The 1909-nt window shown below is 51.0% G+C and overlaps 1 protein-coding gene across 1 annotated transcript in view; it reads right to left on the bottom strand.

Moving 5' to 3' along the window:
• Positions 1-793: 793 nt before the first annotated feature.
• Ltbp4 (latent transforming growth factor beta binding protein 4) overlaps positions 794-1909 on the bottom strand; it is a 32270-nt gene continuing 31154 nt past the window's right edge. Inside the window, exon 36 of the mRNA XM_010614530.1 lies at positions 794-804. Coding sequence (XP_010612832.1) covers positions 794-804 — 11 coding nt within the window. The remainder of the gene's footprint in view (positions 805-1909) is intronic.

Here is a 1909-nt window from a genome sequence, read left to right as displayed (position 1 = left end):
GTACAGTATTTTTTTACTTGGTTTTGTTTTTCCAAGTTTCTGGAATTGTGACTCACATACCACACAAGGCACTCATCTGTAGTTTTTAGTAGAGTTGTGCGACCATCCCCCTTCATAGAGCCCTGAGACCCTGCGCCCTCACATCACTCTCCAGAAGGACCCCATGTGCGGTGCTTCTCGCTGTCCCATTGAAGGACACAGAGTCTGGCCTCCTCTTGCACCCTGGGAGGGGGATGGGCAAAGACCAAGACCTGGCCATCTGCCTTTGCCATCTGACTGGCCGCAGGGATCAGGATTTTCTGGAGGCCCAGGGTTATGACCATGACTGTGCGCTTGCTGTGTGCCAGGTGACATGCTAAGCACTTGCCATAGATGACTCATGTAATGGCCACCAACAACCCACAGAGTGAGCACACGGGGCACACAAGCTCTCAGTGGTCCCACTGGGAGGCCAGGAAGGGCAGGGGTCAGGTCAGGGCAGAGCCTCCATCCTGTTCGTGCAACTGGAGCTGGACTTGGAGGGTTAAAAGCAGGAGTTCACAGGCCACAATGGGTGGTTTATAAAATATTCTATTCTATTAAGCATGGGCAAGTTCCCTTCCTCCCCCCCGACCCTCCAAGGTAGGATGTCACTTTATGTTTTTTAGTCCTGCAGCTCATTCCTGCACAGGGCACCGGCCAGGACTGGGGCTCCCTGCTCAGGCCACAGCCAGTTCCCAGCTGCAGAGCTGGGGCTGGGCTCACACTCCAGGGACTCCCACCCCATCACTGATCCTACTTCTCACAGGCTGGCTTAGGAGCCATCTGTAAGGAGTAGAGGAAAGCCGAGAATGGAGAGTTCCCCCAGCAGGATCTGAGGCTGTTCCCTTGTCTCCCTGCCAGTAACCCAGAGGCTCAGAGCAGAGGGAAGGCAAAGAGTCCAGGGGGATTTACCAAAAGGGCCAGGAGTAGGTGCTAAAATCCTTAAGATAGTCCAGAGATCTAGCTCAGTGGTGCCACTGCCTGCCTCGCAAGCTCAAGGACCTGAGTTTGATTCCCTGTACCAAAAAATAAACAAAATAAAATCCTTAAGGTAAGATCACACTGAAGATCTGAGAACAATGAAACAGGAGGGAAAATAAGACACAGGGGCTGGGCATTTAGCTCAGTGGTTCTGGCATCTGCCTTGCAAGCACAGGTCCCGGGTTTGATCTCCAGTACAGAAAAAAAAAAAAAAAAGACAAAGAAGCCTGGTGTGGTGGCCTAAGACTGTAATCCTAGCGTTCTGGAAGGCTAAGGCATGAGGTTCACAAGTGCAACACTAGCCTAGTAAACAGAGGGACTTTAGCAAGATCCTGTCCCAAAATAAAAATTACAATCCCCAGGGCCGGGGATTTAGCTCAGTGGTGCTGCCGCCTGCCTCACAAGCGCGAGGCCTTGAGCTTGATCCCCGGTACAAAAACAAAACAAAACAAAAAAGGGATGTAGGATGTAGTTCAGTGCAAAGACCCAGTACCTCTTCCTGCAAAGGACAAAGAGGATACAACAGAAAGAGCGCTGGGCAGAGAAAATTAGGCCGAGATAGAGCAACAAAGAAAAAACAAACACAGGAGGAGAAAGATAGAGGCCAAAAGAGACAGACTAAGCCACAGTTGTGGAAATGGAGTCTAGAGTGGTGTATGCATGTGTGTGGGGGTAATTCAGTGACTCCACGAGCAAACTCTGGAGTCAGAGTTTAAGAAACAGGCAGAAACAAAAGATACAAAATAGGTGTTTTTAATGGCGATTTTTATAAAAGGGCAAGGAAGTGTGAAGGGAACTAAGGGAGGGGTGGGAGGGGCTTGGGTGGCTGGAGCAGTGAGTCATCTGTCCACTCAGTCCCAGCCGGCTGCGTCCTTGTGCGCACGCGCACAGACCGGCTGCAAGTGCG

Source organism: Fukomys damarensis, unplaced genomic scaffold, assembly GCF_012274545.1.
Source record: "Fukomys damarensis isolate Sample0158 unplaced genomic scaffold, DMR_v1.0_HiC HiC_scaffold_19, whole genome shotgun sequence".
In the NCBI taxonomy this organism is placed as follows: domain Eukaryota; kingdom Metazoa; phylum Chordata; class Mammalia; order Rodentia; family Bathyergidae; genus Fukomys; species Fukomys damarensis.
This window is presented reverse-complemented; position numbering and strand designations above follow the sequence as displayed.